The sequence below is a fragment of the Sceloporus occidentalis genome, unplaced genomic scaffold, assembly GCF_023333645.1.
Source record: "Sceloporus occidentalis isolate IW3139 unplaced genomic scaffold, rSceOcc1.0.p SCAF_4, whole genome shotgun sequence".
Taxonomy (NCBI): Eukaryota; Metazoa; Chordata; class Lepidosauria; order Squamata; family Phrynosomatidae; genus Sceloporus; species Sceloporus occidentalis.
The window spans coordinates 182,271,314-182,296,944 of NW_028316984.1; the positions used below are offsets into that span (position 1 = coordinate 182,271,314).

The 25,631-nt window shown below is 40.5% G+C and overlaps 1 protein-coding gene across 3 annotated transcripts in view; it reads right to left on the reverse strand.

Moving 5' to 3' along the window:
• Positions 1 to 25,631, reverse strand: part of CCDC85C (coiled-coil domain containing 85C) — a 248,370-nt gene that overhangs the window by 39,957 nt on the left and 182,782 nt on the right. For 2 of the 3 annotated variants that reach the window (XM_089522510.1, XM_089522509.1), the window contains exon 3: positions 20,775 to 20,879. The exons of the other annotated variant lie outside the window; for it this stretch is intronic. In XM_089522510.1, coding sequence (XP_089378636.1) covers positions 20,775 to 20,879 — 105 coding nt within the window. The remainder of the gene's footprint in view (positions 1 to 20,774; positions 20,880 to 25,631) is intronic. 3 annotated transcript variants of the gene reach the window in all.

Sequence of the window (25,631 nt, forward strand, 5' to 3'; positions counted from 1 at the left end):
TGGGACCAAAATTATGGATTTTGCTATGAGCCATGGATAAGTCGAGGGTAAAATCTAGGGGCATATAACAAAGGATCTAAAGGATGAAGCAAAGCAAAACAATGTCAAAGAACTTACAAAATTCCAGTAGACATAACTCTTTGTGCTTACTCTTAAGTCTGGATGGATGAGAGAGTAGAGGGGTCAGTGCTTCCAGGACAGATTATACTCTTGCTTTTCAACAGGGATGGTTCCTTCATTTAAATAAGAGTTAAGATACAGTACTTACATTGACCCATGGATAAGTGGGCTCAGTTTTTGGGGGTCAATTTTTGACCTACATTTCTAGACCTATACATGAGTATATGCAGTAGTCTTTTGAACTATAGCTCCCAGAATCCTCCAGTCAGTGGTAGTATATGCTTACAAAGGATTACTTTTTTCAGTTGTGGAGACAGGGTGCATTCTCAGAGGGGAACAGCAAACATGTTAGGCAATGGGCTTGAGGTGGGTCTTGAGGGCTGTTTGGCAGTCTGTCCCTGCTGCACAAAGTTTCTAAAAGCTTTAGAAGGATCCTTCCACCTCAGTTCCATCACCTAACACATCTGCAGTTCCCCTTCAAAAAAAGGACCCTGTCCTCTGGGATGAGTCTTGCCTACTGCTCCAAGTGCATGTCAACAACTAGTTGGTTGCTAATTATATAAAATTTTCAAATAGAGTTGAGTCACAACATCATTTATTGCAAAGTCAAATCCAAATTAAGTCATTGAACTGACTTCAGTCCAACTTGAGTCTACATCAATGGTTTTTTGTGGGTTTTTCTGGCTATGTGGCCATGTTCTAGAAGATTTTCTTCCTGACGTTTCGTCATCATCTGTGGCTGGCATCTTCAGAGAATGCTTGCCTGGGAAAAGTGTGTGTGTGTGTGTGTGTGTATATACTGTGTGAGCCTGGGAATGCAGGAGTGATTTGCATGTGTATTGTTCTGTCTGATGGCAGGACTCAGGCTGGGGGGCTAATGCAAAAGAGGATTGGTGCAGACACTAATCCTCTTTTGCATTAGCCTCCAGCCTGAAGCCTGCCATCAGCAACAGAACAATACACATGCAAATCACTCCAGCATTCCCAGGCTCACACAGTATGTATGTATGTATGTGTGTGTGTATGGACGAGGGTCACTCAACATGTACTTAGCCTCACCGCCGGATGGCGCTGCTGTTACAAAAGAGTTTTACCATTGTGCAGTACATTCTTTTAGAAGCCTACTGTCAAAGTTTCAGTCAATTCCCTTCATTTGTTTTGTTTTGATAGCCTTTGGAAGCGAGTGTGTTAGTCGGTTTTACAAAAATGGAAAAAGAGCAATATTGTTCGGTGATTTGATTCTTGTTTTTGGAAGGGAAAACGCGCAGCGAAATCAAAGAGCGCTTGGATGTTGTGTACGGTGACTCTTCTCCTTCGATGGCGACCATCAAGAATTGGTTCAACGAGTTTGTTCATGGCCGCACATCGGTTTTTGATGAGCCACTCCCAGGTGCCTCAAAAAAGGCTACTACGGAGGAAAACGTTAAAAAAATCTACGATCTCGTGTTGGCAGACCGCCGATTGAAGGTTCGCGAGATAGCTGAGACTGTAGGCATTGCAGAAGGAACGGTGCATCATATTTTACACAAAGAACTGAGCATGAGAAAGCTGTCATCGCGATGGGTGCTGTTAAACCACGACAACGCGCCGGCTCACACCTCCGCGGTCATGGCCAAATTGGTCGAATTGGGCCACGAATTGCTGCCCCATCCACCATATTCCCCAGATTTGGCCCCCTGTGACTTCTTTTTGTTTCCAAACCTGAAAAAGTCACTCGCCAGGAATAGATTTGGGTCGAATGAGGAGGTCATCGCCGCCACGGAGGCCTATTTTGCAGACCAGAAAATGTATTTTTCGGATGGGTTGAAAAAGTTGGAGCATCGCTGGGCCAAGTGTATCGAGCTAAAGAGAGACTATGTTGAAAAATAAATCGCCACGTTTCCAAAATTTTCATTTTTCTTTTGTAGGCTAAATATTTATTGAATGACCCTCGTATGTATGTATGTATGTATACCCTCTTTTTCCAGGCAAGCATTCTCTGAAGATGCCAGCCACAGACGCTGGCAAAACATCAGGAAGAAAATCTTCTAGAACATGGCCACACAGCCCGAAAAACCCACAAAAAACTATGGATGCCGGCCATGAAAGCCTTTGACTTCTACATCAATGCTATTAATTTTGGTATCCATGGGGATTCCTGGAACCAAACTGCAGTGGATACTAATGGTCCACTCTATTTCAACGTAAATATGCATGGAAAAGAGCAAGATCTGAAAATGTCATGGGCTGGAAATCCATGCAGTGAGGTTCTACCACAGTTGCGCTTCTGCTCAGAAATCTCTAGAAATGCAGAGTGAAAACAATTATCTTCACAAAGCAAGGTGGTCTGGACAACACCAGTTACACCTTTTTGAACCATCACTTGGTTATCGTTTGTCCTTATTCACCTAGACCATGACAATCACAATATTTAGCTACTTCTCCCATGATATAAGCGGTTAGTAACAAATTGCATCTGTCTCTCTTTGGAATTCAGAATAGAGTGTGTGTGTGTGTGTGTGTGTGTGTGTGTGTATATAATCAAAGCCTTTAGAAAATATCCAAGCATTCAGCCTCAAGTGCCACTTTATTTTGATCTTTTCCCCTTGTCCTTCTTTGCAATCCTCTCCCTTTTTCTCTGAAGTACATTAGTTACTATGGAAACAAACACTGATATATGCAATTCTTAGTAACATCCACTAGTGCCATATGAAAAGTCAGTTTGCATAACAACATGGAAAATGTGAGCATGAGGAACAATAACTTGGCCCACTGGGTGTCATTACAAAGACACACATGTGTGCACACTCACATCTCACATCTTGGAAAAGTTACCATTTTGAACTGCAGCCCTTTGAATTTCACAGTCAACCTTTTGGGAATTCCAGTTGTTCAAAAAAGTATTATTTCTAAGTTCTGACACACCTGCATCACAAAATATTGCCCCTTACAGGCCTAAGATAATGCACCTTCTATAAGTACAATAATATAAAAGAGAGCTTTGCACTGCCTTTTTAAAAGTTTATATTTAGCTGCATTTACAGGATATTGGTTTCTTGAGTAAGGAATCTGTATCGACACATTAAACTCTTGGGCAAAGGAAGAGGAGAAAGGAGGATATTGGACCAGGCACAGATACGTCCCATCCTGAATAGTGGAACTTTCTGCAACTAGGTATTCATTAAACTAGTTCACTCTTCATTGTTTTGGGAGGCTGTTTTATTCTGCAGGATGTTTTGAGTGTCCTGATTAATTCTCTGTCATCCTACTTTGTTCAGCTGCTTTTAAAATGTCTCAGTTTTAGTATTTGACTAAAAAGTTGGGAGAGATGATTAAATTTCTCCACTTTTTCCACTATTTCATCCTTCCAAATCTTGAATAAGATCGTTTAGTATATACAGTGGTCCCCCGGGTTACGAAATTAATTCGTTCCGCTGCCCTTTTCGTAACCCGGAAACTTTCGCTAGCTGAAATGCCCATAGGCGCTAATAGCGAAAGCCGCTTTTTGGTGCGAAATCGCGCCGAAAAGCACCAAAAGTTTTTTCGTAACCCGAAAAAACTTTCGTAACGCGGAACAGTTTTTTTAAATAAATTTATTCCGTAACCCGGAAATTTCGTATCCTGGCGCATTCGTATCCCGGGGTACCACTGTACATAAATATAACCATAGCTCATATAGTGGGGTTATAGAGTAGAGAAAGAAACATTTTATATACTATCTTTTATCGTCTAATCTCAACACAGCTTATATTTCTTTAATGGTTTGCCACAGGGTGGTATATAAATAATAATAATAATAATAATAATAATAATAATAATAATAATAATAATTATTATTATTATTATTACCTTTCAGCCTTAAAATAATCATAATATTTAACACTAGAAGTAAAATAAATGATAATTAGGCCTCCTCCAATGATTTCCAATAAGACTGAACCATACACCATTCATCTTCAATTTCCTTTTTTGATTTCCCTCGGATCACAGCTGATAAAATGTCCATATCCATAGCTTCCCATATATTTATTTGCCAATCTTCAATTGGATTAGCCAAATACTAAAGAGTACAAAAAGATAAAGAATTGGAACTGCTTTCTTCTTTAATAAAGAAGATTTTATTAATATAACTTTATGCTATCAATTGTTTAATATAAAAACATAATAAAACAGCATAAAGTAAACAAAATCAGTAAAGCATAGAGACCATGATATAATAAAATGTACAGAAGACCGGAAATATTTTACTAAAGAAAAAGGATAGTTGTGAGATACTAGGAGGCTTATCCTAACTAAATAAGCCATACACAAATGAAATATGTATAAATGTGTTGTTATGTGTTTGTTCTAACTGGTTTTTTCTATATTTTGTATGTATATGTGTTTGTATATATAAAAAAACCCAATTCCTAATCACAGCTGGGGTAAACCAATCGAAACAACTGAATTTACATTAGTATTGATTTATACTTCAACATTTGGTGCAATGGGTCCATTTTAGCTTGGACTAGATCCAGTGGAAATGATGTTTCCTGAAGATTTCTTAAGAAATTGGATTTAGGCCCCAACGCAAAGCAAAAGTGAAAGCTGTCTGTTGTTATGCTCTTAAGATATTGGAGAACATGGGGTTTACTTTGCATGGATTCCAAACATTTCTACAATTTTCTAACATCTTATAGATTTTATTGATATATAGAAATACTTAGTTTCAGTAATGTACATAATTTATTATGTTTCAAAATGAGGAAGGAGCGGGAAAGAGCGGGAAGGATCAATTACTCAGTCTGCTAACTCAGAACACACATCACAATTCATCCCACTGGATCTGATTTTCAGCAAGTGTTTGGGTCTCTAAACACTATAATTTCCCAGTATAAGAGACTAACAAAAAGCAAGAATTACTGTACTTTTGCAAAAATCAAAGAAAACTAGGCTTTGAATAAAGAGCCAGCTTGGAAAGACAACATTTGTTGGCTTTTTGTTATTTAATTAATAATTAACTTAATTTTTTAAAAAATAAAAAATAAAATGTCTCAGTTTGTCTCCCCTACTCCTGCTTTCTCCCTTTGTCCTCAGCTTCCTTCAACTGCCGTAGTTGGAGTTCAAAGTGAAAATGTAGTTTACATTCAATGGACTCAGGAGAGATGGGAGCGGAATCTTGCCCTTCCCAACAGGTTCAGGAAAAAGCAGATCTGTGGTCTCTCCAAGCTTATCTGTTCTTCCTCATTTAACAATTTTTGTCATCTTAACCATGCTCTGATGTTTCTTGGCCACAGCCATGTCCCCGTTTTAATCTGTGAAGAGTTGGAAGTTGCTATTGTGTGAGCCTTTATATTCACTTTTCATACTGCAGTTTTGTTGCTTTGATTTTCACTATGATTTTAGAAAGGTAACATGAACTATGAGAGCCAGTGTGGTGTAGTGATTCAAGTGCTGGACTAGACTTCTGGGAGATCAGGATTTGAGTCTCCAACTCAGCCATGAAGATGGCCTTGGGCAAGCCATACTCTCTCAGCTTTAGAGGAAGGTAATAGCAAAGCTCCTCTTAATACAGCTCACCAAGAAACCACTATGAATCAGATGTGACTGGAGGGCCCATGAGAAAAATAGTACAATCTTCAATTAAAAGGAAATTGTTGTGAGCCATTTTAAAGTTCCCCTTAATGACAGAAACAGAAGTCTAAATGAATTTGAGCCTTAGACCCTCAAATACTGCTCTCCCCCCTCCCCAAAAAAAAGCCAGGAACTAGATCACACTGAAGCAAAAGCTGCATTTCTAGTGATACTGCCAACCTTTCATATTTCTACATGACTCATACATCACATTGGAAGAAAGGAGAGAAATGAACAACAACAACAGTGAGTCCAAACCAACCATCACTTTAGCTTAAATTGCAGAATGATTCATTCAGAAATGTGAGGAGCTATCACACCATGAGTTTGAACTGTCATCACCACTTACTGTGAACAATTTTTGTGAGAAGATGCTTTTTAAAAAATATATATTCTCTTCCCTCAACCCACTCTTCCAGGATGAGAGGAAGAAAATATTGCCCATCTGGGGAAGGCAATGAACTGTGAATGACAAGAAATAGACAAAAGCCACCATACAAAACAAAAAAATATTTCTTCCCCCAAATTCCCATGAGTATACAAGACATGAAAATGAAGAAAGGTGGGAAAGCATCCTGTATTGATTTAGCCTTCTGCTCAACAATAAGTTGTTTCTCAATATTTGGAAACAAAAGAAGATGGTGTAGCACAGGTGGTTGTAGTCACAATAATACTCTCCTGAATTATTCCACAGAAACCATCTCACCTACAATAAAACCCACCCTTTTGCCTTATTAGGAGGACAACATTTTCTCTAGCCATCTTTATATGGGTGACTGAAGTGGGAGGGAAGATTAATGAAGGGACCCATATGGCTACAGCTCAGTGTCCCAGCAGGCAGTGGTCTCCTCCTCCCACCCAGCTGTCTTCCTTGTGCAGGAAACAGATCCTGGCAATGTTGGCCAGACAGTGAAAGACAATAACATTCAAAATCCATAAAACATTTTAGTTTTTCTTCTTCTCCTGAATGTTTTTAACACGTTTGCCTGATGAAGACATTAGTGGAGCTTCAAAAGCTTCCATGATGCATTTTTTGCATTTGTATTGTAAGTATTGGAACATCCCCTAATATATTTATCAATCTAGAAACAGTTTGACACAACATTAGGGCACCAGTGTGAATGGACATACGATGACATACATAGCACCAGACTTAGGTAGTGTGAATGGCGCACAGGCTCAGCTGTGTGGAAAGGTGTGGAGATGGAGGACTTTACAAGAAAGATCCCTTACTCTGCATTTCTGATGGATATGGAAAGCCAAACGATGAGTTATGCCAGATCAAATAAGACCAGAATCCTCCTTTGTTTCTTGTGTTTTCCTAAGCACCTCCTTTCCTACCATCTCATTCCTGGGGATTCCAGATCTACAACATCTAGGTATTGTAAAGTTCATGAAGCATCATTGATCACAATAACCTTCTCCAGTTCAACCAAGGAGTAATCAAACTTTTGGTTTTCCATGGAACTTTTATGAATTAGGGTTGGTTTTAAGGGTATAAATATCACCCCAAACGTGAAACCTTTTTGCTGCAGTCAGCCCCCACATGGACTGTGAATGTTGCCCTCAGGCCTTGGTCTGAGTACCTTTGTCTCTACTGTCCATTCCCTGAAGCTGCTTCTCCAAGCCTCATGGTTTGTGCCAGTTCTACTTTTCTGCTTTCCATGGATCCTTCCTTCAGGATAGGTAACTACACCCCTTCTCCCAATTCTCTAGGTCCACTATCCCATTTCTCTCCTCCACTTGGTTACATTTGTGTGTTGGTTGGTTGGATGAGATCTGCACGTGTGTGCTCTGTATATTTCTTTCAATAAAAGTTCATATTATTCACGTACCTGGGGTCTTTATCAGTTATTGCTGGTATAGTTGGTGCTGCAATCTGCAAATCATGTTACCCACTTCCATGCACAACCAAGTCAAGTATTACCCAAACTAATTAAATATCGATTGCTGCTATCAGCGGAGGTTCTACAAGCCCCACACATTTAGGGAAACAGTGTTTTTGTGATAAAGGTACTGCTATTTTGTGGTGTATCAATGTTACTGTATTTTGCTGTAGGGACAATATATTTTCTGGATTTGAGGATATCCTATTTTAGCTGCAATAGGGAACTCCTAAAGAAGAGGGAGCCAAGGGACTGGGACTTAACTCTTTGAGGTTTCTACTTCCAACAAAGGTAAAACTTCTTTTATTGTGACTACATTTGGTGGGTTTTACCAGTCAGGAAGACAGTGTGATGGTGATGCCAGCCCCAATCACGTCTCTGCAGAAATATGTGGTAATGGCTATTATACAAACAGGTATGATGTGATTGCAGAGAGAGTAGGGCTCATGCAGGAAATCTAGTCTAACACATCTGGAGAGCACAGAGTAGGGGAAGGCTGTCACCAGTTGCTGTTAAGTCACTTAGTATTCCTTATCACAGTAAGATCAAACTATCCTCCCATGGGACATGAACTTCTCACTACTTATGACCTGTAAAATCTTCAACACCTGCATATACAGCATTAATATATTTTCAGTGACATTAAATACTAGCACGTGTGTGTGTGCGCGCGTGCGCACGCACGCACATGCATGTCAATATCTATCTATGTATCTGAAACATTGTGATTTGGTTGATAACAGAAAAGGAAGAATAATATTTCCTGGGGTAAAAAATAATAAAAATTGTTAATCCACATTTGAACATAGCCGATACAGCAATTCATTCTCAAGAGGACAGCATTCTCAAGTATTGTCTACTCAGCAATGAAAGCTGGGACAGTAATCCTGCCATATTATTTTCCCATTTTGAGTTAAAAGATATCATGACTGCCATTCCAGCAAACCCTGTACTTTTGTACTTTCAAACCAAGGCCTGTTACAGACTGCCAAAATAAAGCTGCTTCGGGTCTCTTTGGAGGTATGCTATTTAAATGATGCATGGGTCCTAAGAGTCCGGAGGTCACACCAAAGCCACACTCCATTCCTAAGCACTGGAGTGCAGGTTTGGTGCAGCTTCCAGATTCTTAGGGTGCATGCATCATTTAAACAGCATACCTCCAAAGAGACCCGAAGCAGCTTTATTTTGGCAGTCTGTAACAGGCCCAGTTCAGGTTGAAATCCAGTTTTATAGCGCTCTGTCTGTGGCAAAACAGAACTATTATAAATCGTTGATCTGCTCTCAACTGGTTTAAATCTTACTTGTCAGATAGATCTTTTGCAGTGGTCATGGGTGGTCAGACTTCGTTCTCTGTTCCCTTATCTGTTGGAGTTCCCCAGGGCTCTGTCTTGGGTCCCCTTTTGTTCTCTCTATACACACTTTCCCTAGGTAAACTTATCAATTCTTTTGGTTTCTCCTATCATCTGTATGCCGATGACACTCAGCTGTATCTCTCCACCCCTGACCTTTTGCTGGACTCGAACAGCAAGTTTCTTCTTGTCTGACTGCTATCTCTCACTGGATGTGGCTTCGGCGCTTGAAGCTCAACATGTCTAAGACAGAGCTTGTCTTTCCACCTAAACCCACCCTTCAATATTCCTTTTCTGTTTCTGTTGACGACACTTCTATTCAACCAGATCATCAAGCCCGCAGTCTTGGTTTCATTTTTGATTCTTCTCTGTCGTTTATTCCTCAGATTCAGGCCACCGCCAAGGCTTATAGATTCTTTCTCCACAACATTGCCAAGATCCATCCATTCCTCTCAGCCTCTACTGCCAAGACTCTAGTCCATGCCCTAGTGGTATCACGACTAGATTATTGTAACCTTCTTCTGACAGGGCTTTCTCTCTCTCACCTCCATCCTTTAATCTCTGTCCAGCATTCAGCTGCATGTGTTATCACATCCGCTCACCGCTTTGACCATGTTTCTGCTCTTTTATCCTCCCTTCATTGGCTCCCCTTCTGCATCTGGTACAAGCTTTTGTTGCTGACTTTCAAAGCCCTCCATGGACTGGCCCCTCCTTATTTATCTGAACTTCTTTCTCCTTACATTCCCACTTGTACCCTCCATTCTGGTAGTCAAGGTCTCCTGTCCCAGCATAGGATTGCCACTGCCCCCTCCCGGATTCGTCCCTTCTCACTTGCTGCCCCTCACTCCTGGAACCTTCTTTCCCCATGTGCCCACCTCATCACTTCTCTAACCAGTATGAAAATTGAGTCAAAGACTATATTGTTTAGAGAAGCGTTCCCAGGGGTGACCTCCTCTCTGTTCCAGGATGCTTCGTTTTAACTATCCATTAAGAAGCCAAGCCCTCCCTCCAGTCCATCTCCCTTGGTCCAGGCCTCAGAGGTAGAGAAGAACTGCTGGACCTGATCCCCTTCTCCACCACCATTCCCATCTCCTTTTGTGTCATGTATTTTTAGATTGTAAGCCTGAGGGCAGGGAACCATCTAATTAAAAAGATTGTATGTACAGCGCTGAGTAAATTTATAGCACTATAAATAAATAAATAAATAAATAAATAAATAAATAAATAATCCAACTGTATCCAGGAATGTGCCAGATCATTAGTTTTCTCTGTGCCCAGCTAGCTAGCCTGCCAGCCCATTTAATCAACAGAATAGTTGATATAAAGTGATCATGACATTTCATTATTGGGTATTCACTATTCAGAAGGACTGCAGGCATCCAGTGTAAAACAAAACAAAACCCACAACTCCAGCCTTTCTCTCTCTCTCCCCCCCCCCATATGTAAATAGCTGAGCTGTCCTAGATCATGCTGGGATGAATTTACAAATGTGAAAAGCAGAATACCCTGCTACAGGGCATAAGCTGGGGAACACAAATTCATCTGGACCAGGGCGGCAAGGTAAGAATGCTAATAATACAGATCCTATCTGAATTAAAAGCTCTTTCTTGATATTGCACTGGATATTTCCAAAACACTAAGATGGCCAAAGCATGGTATTAGCAAGTAAAATTCACAGAGAAGAAGTGAGCACGCAAACATCTTCCTTTTGTTCCAGATGCTGATCTCTTTAATCAGTTATTTAATTCACCTCCCATTAAATATATCAGCCATGTAAGCACCAAGTTCTATAAATTAACCATTGGATTTGCCCAGAAGCCAAGCCAAGCCTCCATCTATCTCCTGCACAACTCAGACACCATCTTGTTAGATACAATATATCTTGGGGCTTTGGCAGTATTCAGTGAAATCTAGTTATGCCACAAAATGGCTTACATGCATCCTTTGATTAATAAGGATGGAAAGGAAAAATCTGTAGGAAAAAAAAACTCTCTCTCTCTCTCTCTCACACACACACACACACACACGCACACACAAAACACACTCCTGCTTAACTGCCCTATGGATTTGATTCCATATGGACATTTTAACATTGCAACAGTTTTACTTTCCCTCTCTCTGCCCCCCCCCCACACATATTAAAATGTTGTCAGATGTCAATTTTGATAGATAATTTCTGTGGCTCACCACAGCTAGAAGTCACATTCTCTGGTTTAATACAAGTGTTGCTTTCTTGCTGCAGGGAGCAGGGTTACAAGCAACAAAATGCAGGGACATGGAATGTGGCTAAACCCAGCAAAAATGTAGCCTAAATATTCCAAAGGACCAGATCCCATCTGATCTTGGAAGCTAAGCAGGGTCAGCCCTGTTTAGTACTTGGATGGGAGACCACCAATGAATACCAGTTGCAGTAAGCTTATATTTCAAACAAAGGAACTGGCAAAATGACCTCTATGTGTGCTTTGCCTGAGAAAACCCTGTGAAATTCATGAGGTCTCCATAAGACATCAGGCAACTTGAAGGTACATGTGCATCCCTATTTATTTATGTGGTTTTCTAAAAAAAAAAAAAATTAGGTGATCTTTTTCTCTGTATTTTAAAAATCACTTTTTGTAAGCTGCCTGAAAGTCTTAAATGCCTGTTTGCTCACTTATATGTAATCATATGAGGAGTAAATCACATGGAGTTGCCATAAGTTGGAAACAACTTGGAGGCACACTCCAATGCAAACCTTAGTTTAGAAAAAGGTCAACTCAGAGCCTCAGTTAGACACAGTTCACTAGTGTGTACAAAGCCTAACAATAGAAATACAAGATGTAACTCTCCTTGGGACATGTTTGTGCTCACTTGTAACTCTAATGTTTGTGTTCACTTACAACCAGTCAGAGGTTTAGAAGTTACATGTCCTTCAGCTGAAAGCTGTCTCTCTCCACCCACAATCCCCTGCTCCCCTTTCCTCCTTTATTGTTGCTGCTTTGAAAAGGGTGTTTCAGGTTTCAACAGCCTCATGGTGTGATCATCATCTCAGCACTATTGAAACCTCTCCTACTGTGCTTTTGCTACCTCCCTTTATGAAAACATATACCACTATTCATTAGTCATCTGCTACCACTGGGAATGCTTGATCTCTGTAGCCAGTGAAGTAAACCATCAGCATCTAAAGAACCTCTCAAAGACTGCAAAAACTGAATGCAGGTATCCAAAATTGCAATCTATTGCACCACAAGCAAAACCAAATCACATTTTGTATAGGGTCAGTCCAAGATATTTTGGTTCTTGATGAGGAAAGTAGAGTGATCTTCCCGTTCTTGAGGTAAGATTAAAATAATAAACTATATAACTGCCCTCTTGAGAACTTCTATTTTATCCTCTGTAATAGTAAAGGCTGGTCCTTCTGCTGCAGGGGAAATTCAAGAGCAAATGCCTTAGACAATTGCAGAGCTTGAAAATAGCATGTTGTAGTGAAGAAAGCTGATAGGAAGAAATTTAACTACACGAAATGTGGTGCTGGAGAAAAATTCTGCTGGAGAAATATTCTGCTAGAAAAAACCCAAATCCTTGAATTCAAGAACAAATCAAACCTTATCTCTCCCTAGACGTAAAGATGACTAATCTCGAGAAGATATGATTCACCAGAAGAAATGATGTTTGGTTAAGTAGAAGGCGAGAACCAGCATGACACAGTGGTTTGACTGTTGGACTATGACTTTGGAGGCCAGGGTTCAAGTTCCAACTCAGCCATGAAACCCACTAGGTGACCTTGAGCAAGTCACATGCTCTCAGCTTTGGAAAAGGCAATGGCAAACCTTCTCTGAACAAATTTGGCTAAAAAAAGCTCCATGACAGGGTTGCCTTAGTGTTGCCATAAGTGAGAAACAACTTGAAAGCATACAACAAAAACAAAAGTCAAAGACTATAGGTGGATAAACTCAATCAAGGAAGCCACGGGCCTGAGTTTGCAAAAGCTCAGCAGGGCTGTTAACGACAGGGTGATTTGGAGATCACTCATTCACAGGTTTGCCATAAGTTGAAGTCAATTTGATAGCAGCTGACAACAACACCAAACAAGATGTTACCTGTCACATGAAGTCTGGGATTAGAGTATGAAAGATATTGTGGAGATAAGGCAGATTTGAGCAGGCAGAGGGAGGCCATGGCAACATTCAATCAGGATGGGTCAAGCACCAGTCAATGAGAGTGGAGTTATGAGTAGGTATAAATAGAGCAGCAGAGAGGATAGACAACTGTTATTGATGTTGGTGTTGTTAGTTGGTTAGGGACTTGGTTAGGGACAGAACTCAGTGAGAGTTGCTCATTTAGTACAACCTGAGGGGTTGAAGAGCCTGAGAAGCCAGGTTATACTGCAGAGAAAGGCAGTTAAAAGTTTTAAAAAGGACCCAAGGGAGGACTAAGAGTATCCTGGGGAAGTCAAGTGTTAGGGCGCCAGATTGGGGCTGCAGCAACAGCACATCGCAGCCTGTTTGGAGTGCTTTCAAAGATACAGTTACACGCTACCAACACTGAGGAAAATATTTTGGTATTAAGCCCCCTTGAGTAGTTTGGGGAAAAAGTAGGTCTTTGTCACAGATTGTGGCACAAGGTGACAAAGGAGTAAACGGGTTTTTAAAAGAAAGATAAAGTGGTTTTGGGCAGTGCCATGCTGTCACCGTCAACAGATATCTTGAGAGGTTCATATTTACTGTAATGCTTTCCATCTGGATGTTTAGTTCTGCAAGAAATATGACCCATCCAGGCAGGTTCTTTGACACAGTTCATTCCCCTTATCTACAAATAACATGACTTAAAAAACAACAACCCTTAGATAGGCTTCCTCTTGGAGGTTCAATTGGTGCCAATTTTGGTTTCCTTTTGGTGCTAAGCCAATAGGTTGGCTTTTGCTGCTAAGCCAAGAACCTTTGTTGTTGTTGTGTGCCTTCTAGTTGTTTCTGGCTTAGGTCAATGTTAAGGCAAACCTATAGTGAGGTTTTCTTGGCACATTTATTCAGAGAGTGTTTGTCATTGCCATTCTCTGAGGCTAAGAGAGAGTGACTTGCCAAGGAAAACCTTTGGGACCTTAATTTAAATGTATGTGTACATGGCTTTTAATTGTTTTAAACATTTGAGGTGTTTTAATGTCCAAATTTAGTATGTCTAGCCTGTATAAAATTATATAATGATTTAAATGTTTCTAAATTGTTTGTTTAATATGTATGCTGCCCTGAAAACTCCACAGGGTGGGTTATAAATATTTACATACACACATACATGCATAAATACTCTTGTGGCAGGCTATATAATACTAGCAATTCTCTGCAACTGCAAACAAGCAACATATGTAAAACAGCGAGCCGGGTGTCATCTTTATTATTCAATTAAATTACCTGTTCTCTTCTTATGTATCCAGCCATTGAAAGGCAACATGAAAGACATGCTTGTGTGAGGAATTGCCATGCAGTGTTTTACCTGAGTGTTTGGTTACTTTTTCAAAAGAGGAGATTAGATCTAGGCTGCTATAAGGACAGCATACATCAAATAAAAGAAGAGTACTTTACTGGGTGGATTACTGAAAACACTTCAGCCACACTCAGGACAATTTGCCAAGTCATTAGAAGCACCTGGTAATTTCTCATGTGGTGGTGGTGATATGATCTACGTATCTGAGTATCTACCAGCTGTTAGCAGCAATTGGGGCTAGAACTGGGAATCTTTGGCTCTTTATGCAACTGCCCTGTGTACTGAACTAGTAGGATGGTGTTTTCATGCTCTCAACTGGACTCACACAGCATGATGGTTCAGCATAGAAGAACTTCTTTTGAGAAGTGCTATACCTCCCCAAATTCTCTCAGATCCATTCTGGCTAGGAGACTGGAAAAGATGCATAGCGAAAATAAGGAAATTTTCTTATTCTGACACTGGCTGGCTACAGGGAACTCTTGTACAGAAAAGTCTATAATAAGTTCCCTAACTTTTGTTTTGTACACCTTGTTGTTATTGTTGTTGTATGCTTTCAAGTCGTTTTTGATTTATGGCAACCCTAAAGCAAATGTATAATGGGATTTTCTGAGAGAGTGTGACTTGCCCTAGGGCACTCAGTGGGTTTCCATGGCCCAGTGGGGATTTGAACCCTGGTCTCCAGAGTCATAGTCCAAAGCTCAAACTATTTCACCACAGTGGCTCTCCATGGTTCTAACCCTGTCACAATTCCTGGCTCACTGCTGATGCTTCCTATAGCTCAGTCCTGGCATTTACCAATGTAATCTTCACGCTGATATGCTAGCAATCATAATATCCTCTTCTGTACTCTTAGAGGAACACTGTCCTCATTATCAGTTGCAGTGCAACACACAAAAAGCTTTACCATGTTGTTTAAATGGCTGTATAAGCTTTGCCTCCCACACTGATAGATGTTGGTAATAAATACCATTAACAGTGTTTTTTTGTTTTTTTAAAACAAATCGGAAGTTGATGGTTGCCACACACTTGATTTAATGACAATCTGGATGCTAAAAATGACTCAAAACATTTCATTTTCACATCTGCTGGCTGAAAGCAAAACTTACAGTTTGTAGTGTGCCTATCAAGGATACTGTAAAATGTGTATCTGCAATGTTTAGACACTGGTGAATTTGACAGGAAATGAAGACCCGAATAAAAGAATGAGGAGGCAGGAGTGGAAATATGGTTATAGCTTGTATGGTATAGCAGGAGCTTCCATGTCACACAACTTGAATCATCCTTGAATTAGGGGCAAAGAACCACTTCTGAATATTCCTCGCCTAAGAAAACCTTGTGAAATTCATGGGGTCATCATAGGTTGACAGGTGGCTTGAAGGCACATACAAATAAGGAGCAACTTCCCATTCTCCTGAGAATGTTGTACTACAGCTCCCAGTCAGCATTGCCAAAATCCACAGCAGTTTGATTTTAGAAGGATTTTACCTATATAAGTTGCCTTGCGGTCCCATGATACAGGACAGGAGATATATATGTCTGTAAGTACACAATGCAAAGTGGATGTTCTAATAAATAAGAGTTCTCCCTTCCTCTAAATAAGTAGGTGCCTTATATTTGTTAATACTTAACAGCTCCTTTCATATGGTATTTTCACTCAACCTAACACTCCCAACACTTCTTACATTCCATACATTTCTTCCAGTACTCAACATTTCTTTTTGTGCATAAGGTGACCCATAGAAACTATGCCCAGTTCTGGACAATCTGGAAAGTGTCCAGAGAAGAGTGACCAAAATGATAAAAGGTCTGGAAACCATGCCCTGTAAGGAGTGGCTTAGGGACCTGAGTATGTTTAACCCAGTGAAGAGAATGTTAAGAGGTGACATGATAGCCACGTTTAAATATCTGAAAGGATGCCATATTTTGATGGAACAAGCTTGCTGCTCCAGACACTAGGACACAGAGCAGTGCATTCAAACTACAGGAAAAGAGATTCCACCTAAACTTTAAGAAGAATATCCTGACAGTAAGAGCTGTTCAACAGGTGAACACACATCCTCTGAGTGTGGTGGAGTCTCCTTCTTTAGAGGTTTTTAAACAGAGGCTGAATGGCACTCTGTCAGGAGTGCTTTGATGGTGCATTCCTGCATGGCAGGAGGTTGGATGGAATGGCCCTTGAGGGCTCTTCCAATTCTATGATTCTAGGATATTTCAAAAGCTATCTACTGCTTATCATAAGGTTTACTTTAGAACAAGCAGCTGGCCCAGATGAACATATAAGAAGATCTCATGTATACTAAACAGTGAATAGTCAAAACATCAACTTCATCAAAACTTACAACATGCTAGAGATTAATAAGACAGGAGCAACATCTAGCCTACCCTCATTTTTTGGAAAACATTTTATGGGTAGCAAAGTAAATAACTTGACATAAATCTTGTGAAGCCTGCTACACTAAAATGATGGGATGCAAGGCATATTCATTTTTTCATCATAAATTTTATTTCATCTGGATTTCAGCCTGGCTAAATTATTAGGGCCTAAAGACACCAGGTGTCATCAGATCTTGGGAGCTAAGCAGGAACAGTGCTGTTTAGTAATTGGATGGGACACACCCACCCACCCACTGAATAGCAAGTGATGTAGGCTATATTTCAGAAAAAGAAACTAGCAAAACAATCTCTAAATATTCTTTGCCTAAGAAAAACATATAACAACACAAGTGGTTGCCATACGTCAACAGGCAACTTAAAGGAACTTAAAGGAATATATACACACAAATGCTTTATAAACATATATAGTAACAGTAATTTGCTACTATTATACTGCCATCATCAGAAACTCCTCTACCATGACTACAATACCTGCACATAGAATGGTACACCAAGAAAAACAGTTTATTGCTGTTATAAGTGACTTGATGTCTTGGACACAAAACGGTTTCCACTGGTTCATCATCCATTCTGCTACACAGAAGACAGGTGGAATGGTCTCAATGGATGCAAGTACTGGAGTCCCCTTGTCTTGCTGTGCTGGCAAACTTCAACACCCATGGTGATATTGCCCTGTTCAGAGTGGCTCAGGAGTTCATGGTCTACATGGCAACCATGGCTCTATTCCAGTCAATTTCTGATGCCACTTCTTCAGGAGGCAATAATCTGAACCTGGCTTTCTGTACTAGATCAGAGGATGTAATCTGCAGTGTGGAGGGATTTTTCTCTGTAGTTCTGCTGTCACGGGCAGATCATTATCTGATGTGGTTTAGAGTAATTAGGACTTGGAGCCTCTGTAAACATAGTTAGTTCACCTCAATAATTATGTTAGTTCACTTCAGGAAGCTGATCCATTCAAGTCATCCCATGATGGTTCGTGGCCAGTGATTCTGTGAGAGAGGAACTGGAGACAACTGCCTTCATTGTCTTATGTTTGCAAAATCCTCAGATGCATTTAAAAGCCTTTTTGTGAGACTAAGGGTACATATGGAATGATACAACTGGGTTCAGCCTTATATGGTTGTATCAATTATTACAGAAGAGAATGGTTTCTATTTTGTTTTGTTTTGAAATAAACATGCAAAGCCTTGAAGACAGAAGATGATTTTAAATATTGGGGTGTTCTTTTAAATCTGTAAGGAGGGAATTTCTCTTTATTAATCTGTTATGAAATTGCATGAGCATTAGTATCAGGGCATGAAATCAGGGAGCTTACATAAGAGTATTGACCTCACACACATCCCAGGAGTTCAAGGTAAGGAAGAAATGTTCTTTGTCAAGTCAGCATCATGTGCAAACCAAACCTCAGGCTCTGATTCACCTTCAACCTAACCTTCTGACTGGTTAGAAAGTGCTGAATATATTTTACATCAGGTCACCTCACCTTAATTTTTTTTTAATTCAGTGTAGGAAGAAGACCTCTTTGCACAAACTATCCCTGGATGGAAAGTATGTCCTTGACACCTTGCCCTTAAATTACCCAGTGCTCTCCCTCTATGTACAGACCACATCACTATGTGCACACTGGCATAAATAACAACATGGCCATTGTTTCTTCCTTGGGACTGCTAAAAATTTAATTTCCAAAATCATTACGTTTCAGAATGCTCTGGCAGTGATAAACTACAATTGCAATTTATATCAGAGTTTTATTACCACTCGCAGTGCTTGATTATAGCCAAGTCCTTGGGAAGTTTTATAGTTTGTGTTTCCTATGCAAAACCTTTTACCAACAATTCTATTCCTAACATTCAAATAACCCTAGATAAATATTTGGAAAATGAACATTAAATGCTTTTAAGTTATCATCCATAACACTGCATATAATACAGTACAGTAACATCCAAAATCCACAAAACAGTGATACCTTTATTAGTTCAACCAAAAGGCACAAAATACTTGTTTCAAGCTTTTCAAGCTCCACTGGCTTCATCAGGTAAAGGTGTTAAAAATCATATAGGAGAAAGAAGAATATGATAAAGTCACAGGCCTACATTTTGTCAAGACGTCATTGTTGTTTTCAGTTGTACGGAGGGATACATAAAGGGATATAAGAAGGCAGACATTCCTCTTTCTGGCCAAGTGGGTTCTGGGAGACAAAAAGTTGTAAAGTCCAGAACATGAACTTTAAAAAACTTTGCCTGATGAAGAAGCCAGAGGAGCTTTGAAAACTTGCAACATATATTTTGTACATTTTGGTGGCCTAATAAAGGCATTGCTGTTTTGTGGTTTTTGGATATTATTGTACTTTCCTGTATGGCCAAGCATGGCTATCCCTGGATATATTGTGTCTAGTAGTTATAGATGTCACAGGAATAAAAAGGAGGTATCTAAGATACAACAACAAACTATTTTATTTCAATTAAGATTCTTGAGAAAACAGTGAACATTTGAATTACACAGACTCACCAACTACACAGAAACAATCCTCACCCAACACTGACTTTTCACCTATTGACTTTTTATGTTGCAAAATTGACAAGCAATGTCATTATATTTTACTCTCCACAAAAATGTTAGTCCTAGGCCCCATTCACACCAGCGATTTTGTGCCAAACAGATCTGTGGAAATTCGATGATGCAATACCAAATCAAAGTTCCCACTAGATTTACTCCGATCGAATCTCTCCATGGCAATTTAATCCTGTTGAAGTTCACATTACCATTTGTATCAATTTAAAATGGAGTCGAATTTCAACTGTTCTCCGTTTTTTTTAAACTGTCAATCAAATTATGTGCATCTACATCATGGGTTTAAATGTCAGATATAAATGCAATATGTATGCAAGAGTTTTAGTTTGCACCAGCTTGGGAGCAGAGTCTGTTGTGGTTTTATTTCTTGGGAAAGAGGAAAAAACGACCCCTAATCCCCAGCCCTACTGATAGGTTGTTTTTTTTAATGTCAAGCAAATCATGCGCATCTTTGTCATACTGATGACGCCAGTATTAAAAGGTGTTGTCTATTTCAGGTATGCAATAGCAAAGATGTGTATAAGCTGTTGTTGTTTTTTAAGTACATCATCTAATGATTTTCCCAGGAGAACCCCCTCCCTGGCTATGGGTTTGGCTGGCAGGGAGAAAGCAAAGGGGTGGGCATGATCACCCCCGCACATTAAGCCCTCCCTTCCTGTGCTCCAAACTGAATCAACAGCAAGTTCCCATTGGTTGATGGTAAAAAAGACCGGTTCTTTTGAAAAGATGTGCTGAAATCTCCAGTTCTAAAAGAAAGGGTTAAGGGGGATTTGCACCAGAATTTGGGCCAGGAAAAAATGACGCAAGTGTGAATGACTCTCTTTTAAACGAGTTTGCAAACCAGTTTATAATGTAGTCTGAACGGCCCCCTAGAATGTTGCCGGGGGGGGGGGTACTCTGAGAATTTGGGAGCATTTTTATATTTTTTGTATTGTGTACTGCATTCTTTTGTAGAGGATAAATAAAATATTACTTAACTTGTCATTCACTACATAATAATAATGTTACTAGCTTATTTTTAAAAAAGAAAGACAAAGAGAATAATTAATCCCCTTTTAAAACTAAAATTTCAAGCTGTGATCCTCATTGGCTGTCACCTTAATTTAAGAATAGTACATTTTGGGAGATGTCAGATCCAACCACGTGATGCTCGCAGATTACATGGCATCCATTCATAGCCAGTGCTGCTTTCCCATACATGCCATTATATGCACAACAAAAAGAATGATACACAATTCAACGGTCAGCTGAGCAACTTTGTTTTCTCTAGAATGTTCCAGATTTTCAGAGCACTGGAATCAATCATTCAGTCTTCTAGAAATGTACATTCTTGGGCTGAGCTCTGGTTCCTTCTCTAAGAAACCCCGCCAGGATAATTATACCACGTAGACAGCTGTGTGCATCTTACATTTTGCATGGCATCCTGATACTGCGGCAGTGATGTCAGCTGAGACTCAGAGTGGTATGGGGATAACCCTTTCCGCAGAGTCCTCAAATCTCCAGTTGTTGACTGCTGCAGAGAAGAGAGAGAGAGAGAGAGAGAGAGAGATTTGCACAAAATATTACTTAGTGCAAATGAAACTTTACTTGCAGTTCCTTCCTTGTTTTCCATTCCATGCCTAATTCATTTTGCGCAATAACAGTATTGGAGATCAGCTTTGGGTTATCTTCAGAGGTGACTGTACTGTTGACAGAAGGCCTCTGCCAACAGAACAAGGAAGGAGGCAAAGAATGCATTATGTCCACTCCACTGACAGAAGCTTTCTGTCAGCAGAGGGAATTAGTTGGATTCTGTCTTACTAGAAAATTTAGTGTGTATCTACAGTTTTGGCAATAAAGGAGATGTTTTAAAAAAAATCTTTAGTGGATTGAAGGCTGTATTCCACTGATACATGCAAAAGACTGACATCCACAAAAGCCATGCTAAAATAAATTAGTCAGTTTTAAATATACCGTTTAGATTCCTTCCCTCCTTATTATTTTATTTAAAGGGAGAGACTAATACACCTTCCTCTTTGAAAAGAGGTTCTTATTTTCTTTAAAATGTAGGAAAACACATACAAGTGATCCAAATGCATTACTTGTTCCTTTCCATTTTGCATTAAGAAGTCCCCACCCCTGGCTATGGCTTTGGCTCCTAATCTTTACATCTTTCAAACTCTGGCAATTTCAAAAAAATAATAATAAATGATGTTGTTGTGTGCCTTCAAGGCATTTCCGACTTATGGCAACCCTAAAGTGACCCTATCAGAGGGTTTTGGTTTTTTTTTGCAAGATTTGTTTGGGGGGGGGGGTGCCATTGCCATCCTCTGAGAGAGTGTGACTTGTCCAAGAACACCCAGTGGGTTATACAAGCCAGTAATTTTTGCCTATCAATTGTGTTTGAGCAAGACAGGGTTCCTATTACTGTATATGACCTGCAAACTCTGAAAAGTAAGTAAAAATACAGACATTTCTTATATTGCCATTATTTAGAAAACTGAAAATGGTAAAGAGATGGACAATTCAGTTGTAAGGTTAAGTTTATGAAAACCTGAGTCTCTCCTATTATCATTACTCAGTGAACAATAAGAGCCTTTTAAAATATAATTAACTAAATATTGTGGAAGTCCATTAGCGAATAGGACTCTTGTTTGAGTAACAAAACTACATACATGCACACATACCACAAAACAAATATAGTGAATATCAGAGAAACAGGCTGGTACAATGATGATTCCCATACAAACCATGATTTGCAGAGTGGGAGTCTATCTTAGAAATGGCCTCTTTCTCTTTCCCTCTTCCTGAACAGATCCTCATCTCTCAGTGGCAGTTCTCACACCAAATGGGGTTAGGGGCTCATCCCAAAATAGCAAGGGAGGCCTCAACACAAAATGGTGGGGGTGCCACTCCTGTTCAGACCATAAGCTGTCAATGTCCTAGACTTCCTGTTGTGTATTTTAATCACAATTCAGCATTGCTTCCACACTGACATAAATTTGTTTATCTCTTTAAAAGATCATTTTCTTAAATTTCCAAAACCATCTCAGACTCTGTTATTACTGCGCAGCCTTCATGCCCATACAATGCAGGCAGGACAACTGATACTGTAGTGTTGCTGAAGATAAACAACTGCAGACATAGGTGGGGGACTGCGGGCAGTATTTTGATATATAATTCTTAACATGTAAGAAATCCGGCTACCTTCATTCAAGTATAACATCAGGCTTAACAGCCATCCAAGGCAGTGTTCCACACCCTGAATCCAGCTCACATTAATTTTTAACAGCCAAGGAAGGCAGGTGCCTAATTTTTTTTGTTAATTATTTATTAACAAAGTAATAAATAAAGGCTGGCCTCCACCATCGTTGTCTCGCCTGCTCCCACTGTAGCTGCTCTTGCTCGGGAGGAGGAAGAGGAAGATCTGCCATGCACTCCTTGCCCTGGCCAAGCCAACTATGTGTCACCAAAGTGGCACCCCATAAGTAGCAGTACCCCAGCAAGCCAAGAATGTGATGGTGATGGGGATTTCCTTTTTGCAAGGGGGGGGGGGGTGTTCTCTGAGGCCTGCCATACACTTTTGCACATGGAGAAGCTAAGCAGTGGCAGCAGTGGGCAGGAGTATTGTGGAGTTGTGTGCTTCCCAGGATGGCTGCCTCCCTTCTGGCTAGCAAGGAGCACAGCCATGAGGGTGACACCACGAGATGCACTGGTGTGACACCAACCCTAGTGATACCACTAGCAGTGTATCCCAAAGAGGCCTAGTACATACCTTATAGGTTTCTAGAAGATCTTTGCAGGCATTTTAAGAATGGCTTTAGTGCGTCTATGTCTTCATCCTCTCATCCTACCACTGGTTTTAATTTCGATATATATGTTGAAATATTTTATTCTCTGTTGTTGATTTTCTCTTGGTTTTATATTCTGTTTCTTTGTTCCTTGCTTTATTGCATTATGGTCATTTTTTTACATTGGTTATAAACTTCTACCAATCAATCAATCAACCAAAGCCCTCCTTTATAGTTTTTGGCACAATTTTTGGGTTATTTTGTCAGAAAACCATTTTTTTAAAAAAAATGTCAAAACTAAAACAAATTGCAATCCCCAGAACACCCCCTATCCCATATTCAGTAGGGATTGAGAATCATCTGGATTTACATTTTTCTTTTTCACTTAACATGCCTCTTCCGATGGAGAATTTTTTTAAAAAAATCTAATATATTAGGCAATAAAATGTAGACTCTTCAATGGAAAAGACACCATTTTATTAGTGAGAACTGTGCTAATTAATTTTACAGTTTTTGAATCATATTATCCTGTGTTCTGAAGCTACAAAAACATGACCTTTCAGGTTTTTTATGCTCCATTAAGACTTCTGAGTTGAATCTGCTGCTGCAATATTTTCCATTTCAAAAGAACTGTGAAGGTAGCCTGGGGATTTTTTGGCAGAGGGGGGAATCATTATTGCAATAAGATTGCATAGAATACGATCAAATATTGGTTCAACTGTACATAAAATAAAAATCCAAGAGGCTAGAGTTTTGGTGTTAAGTTGTGCAGTGATCTCATTTTCTGCATGCACCCAACTGTTAGCACCAAACAAGCTATCAGAATCTAATGAAAGAAGAAAATCACATACATAAAAATTGTCATGTGAGGACCACCTCATGAGTATATCATGCTTTGAGACTGTAACAGGCAAACTGAATGCTTCCTTTCTACCCTAGCTTACTCCTTCCCTTCTGCAAATGCACATAAAGAGTCCAACTCAGCATCATTTTGAAGAGCGAGGAAAATTGTACACATTCATTTGAGCTTTGTGTGTTAGAAACTATCATAGCCTCTCCCAACCTGCTATTGTCCAGATATACATCCATCATCTCATCTTGCATGTGCTGAGTTGATGCGAGTTGTAGTACAACACATCTGGAGAACACCAGGGGTGTTATCCTGCTAGTAATGTACCCGTGTATAACCGTGGATTGTTATTTGTTCTTAGCTGCCCTTAAGTCGACATATAAGTATATCACACGGAGCTTTTTGGTGGTGTTGTGGCTCAGTTCCAGCTCACTTCCAAAGTGATTGCACTTCCAATGATGCGGTTTCATGTCATAAAGTGACTGTTTTATCAGACGCCATTGATTTCTATGGGAGCCCCTTGTGAATTGCTTCAGCAGTGTTTCTGAAGTCACCCCTCATTTTGGTAAAAACAGGGGGAAAAGTGACTCCAGAGAATTCGCTTCCAGGCTGCCTTCGATTGCACTGCAATTTGTTCTGGTGTGGAAAAGCACTCCAATGCCACCCCCCTTGGCCCCTGCGTCCTGCTCCATGACATCTCCTCCTCTCTGCCAACCAGCTGATCCCATCATCCCCTGTGTCTTCCTAGACCCCGATCTGCTCCCCTCCTTCAGCCTCCCACCAATCCCATCATTCCCTGCCTTCTCCTAGACCCCGATCTGCTCCCCTCCTTCAGCCTGCCACCAATCCCATCATCCCCTGGCTGCTCCTGCATCCCGATCCTGGCCCCAGGGGCCCCCAGCGAGCTATCCCATCATCCCCTGACTGCTCCTGCATCCCGATCCTGGCCCCAGGGACCCCCAGCAACCTATCCCATTATCCCCTGACAGCTCCTGCATCCCGATCATGGCCCCAGGGACCCCCAGCAACCTATGCCATAATCCCCTGACTGCTCCTGCATCCCGATCCTGGTCCCAGGGACCCCCAGCGACCTATCCCATCATCCCCTGCCTGCTCCTAGACCCCAATCTGCTCCAACCTGCCACCGATCCTATCATCCCCTTCCTCCTCCTTCACCTCGATGAAGGATGACAGCTAAGGAGGGGGCAGGGAAGGAGGACAGCGTCCAGAGCCCCACTGAGCATGCCCAAGGGTGCCGATTCGAATCGCTGAACCCTCAAAGTATGCTCTGGTGTGGTAATACAATGTGCACTCACTCCCCTTTACTTGAATCCGCATCACGTGACTTGCTTGGAATCAAACTGATTTCGCTTGCCCCTCACTTTGGAAGGACAACAGAAAGGCAACCAGGTGTGGAAAAACATGACATTTTAACCTCAATCCGCATTGCTAGAGTGGAGTGACTCTGGATCTGGTGTGGAAAAAACATCACACTTTGCATTGCTAGAACAGGAGTGACTGCGGATCTGAGCCGCAAACCCCCCCCCCCCCATGTGTGATAAGGTCCATAGTCTTATGGCAACCCTGTGAATGAGATATCTCCAAGACCCCCTATCCTAAACTGATTTGCTCATGTCCTTCAAAT